The 307-nt window shown below is 64.2% G+C and overlaps 1 protein-coding gene across 1 annotated transcript in view; it reads right to left on the reverse strand.

Annotated features, from left to right (window-relative positions):
* The window catches only part of ETH_00043760 (Chromosome III, complete sequence, related), a gene marked incomplete at both ends in the record, with an annotated part of 2,158 nt that extends 1,960 nt beyond the window's left edge, over nucleotides 1-198 (reverse strand). The window contains one exon of the mRNA XM_013375517.1: nucleotides 1-198. Coding sequence (XP_013230971.1) covers nucleotides 1-198 — 198 coding nt within the window.
* Between the last annotated feature and the right edge of the window lie 109 nt (nucleotides 199-307).

Consider the following 307-nt stretch of genomic DNA (forward strand, 5'->3'; position numbering starts at 1 on the left):
GAGTGGCAGGTCCCGCAGCCCCGCGCAAACCGCCCGGCGCAAATGGCCCCAACGCTCCATGTCTGCGTAGCGCAGCAGCAAAGTTTCCATGACATCTGCGCGCTCGGAGAGCCGCAGCGCCGTTTGGTTTTCTTCTAAAATGTTCTTCAGCAACGAAGTCTTGTACTGGTTCAGGTCCCGCGCCAGCACGCGGCCCACCTGCAGCAGCAGCAGCAGCAGCGGCACAACGCTCAGCCAGCAGCAGCAGCAGCAGCAAACTGCAGCAGCCCACGCGAGGAGCGGCAGCCGCAGTTTCCGCCTTGCCGGC

This window comes from Eimeria tenella, genomic scaffold (genome assembly GCF_000499545.2).
Source record: "Eimeria tenella Houghton genomic scaffold, Eth_scaff2834, whole genome shotgun sequence".
In the NCBI taxonomy this organism is placed as follows: Eukaryota; Apicomplexa; class Conoidasida; order Eucoccidiorida; family Eimeriidae; genus Eimeria; species Eimeria tenella.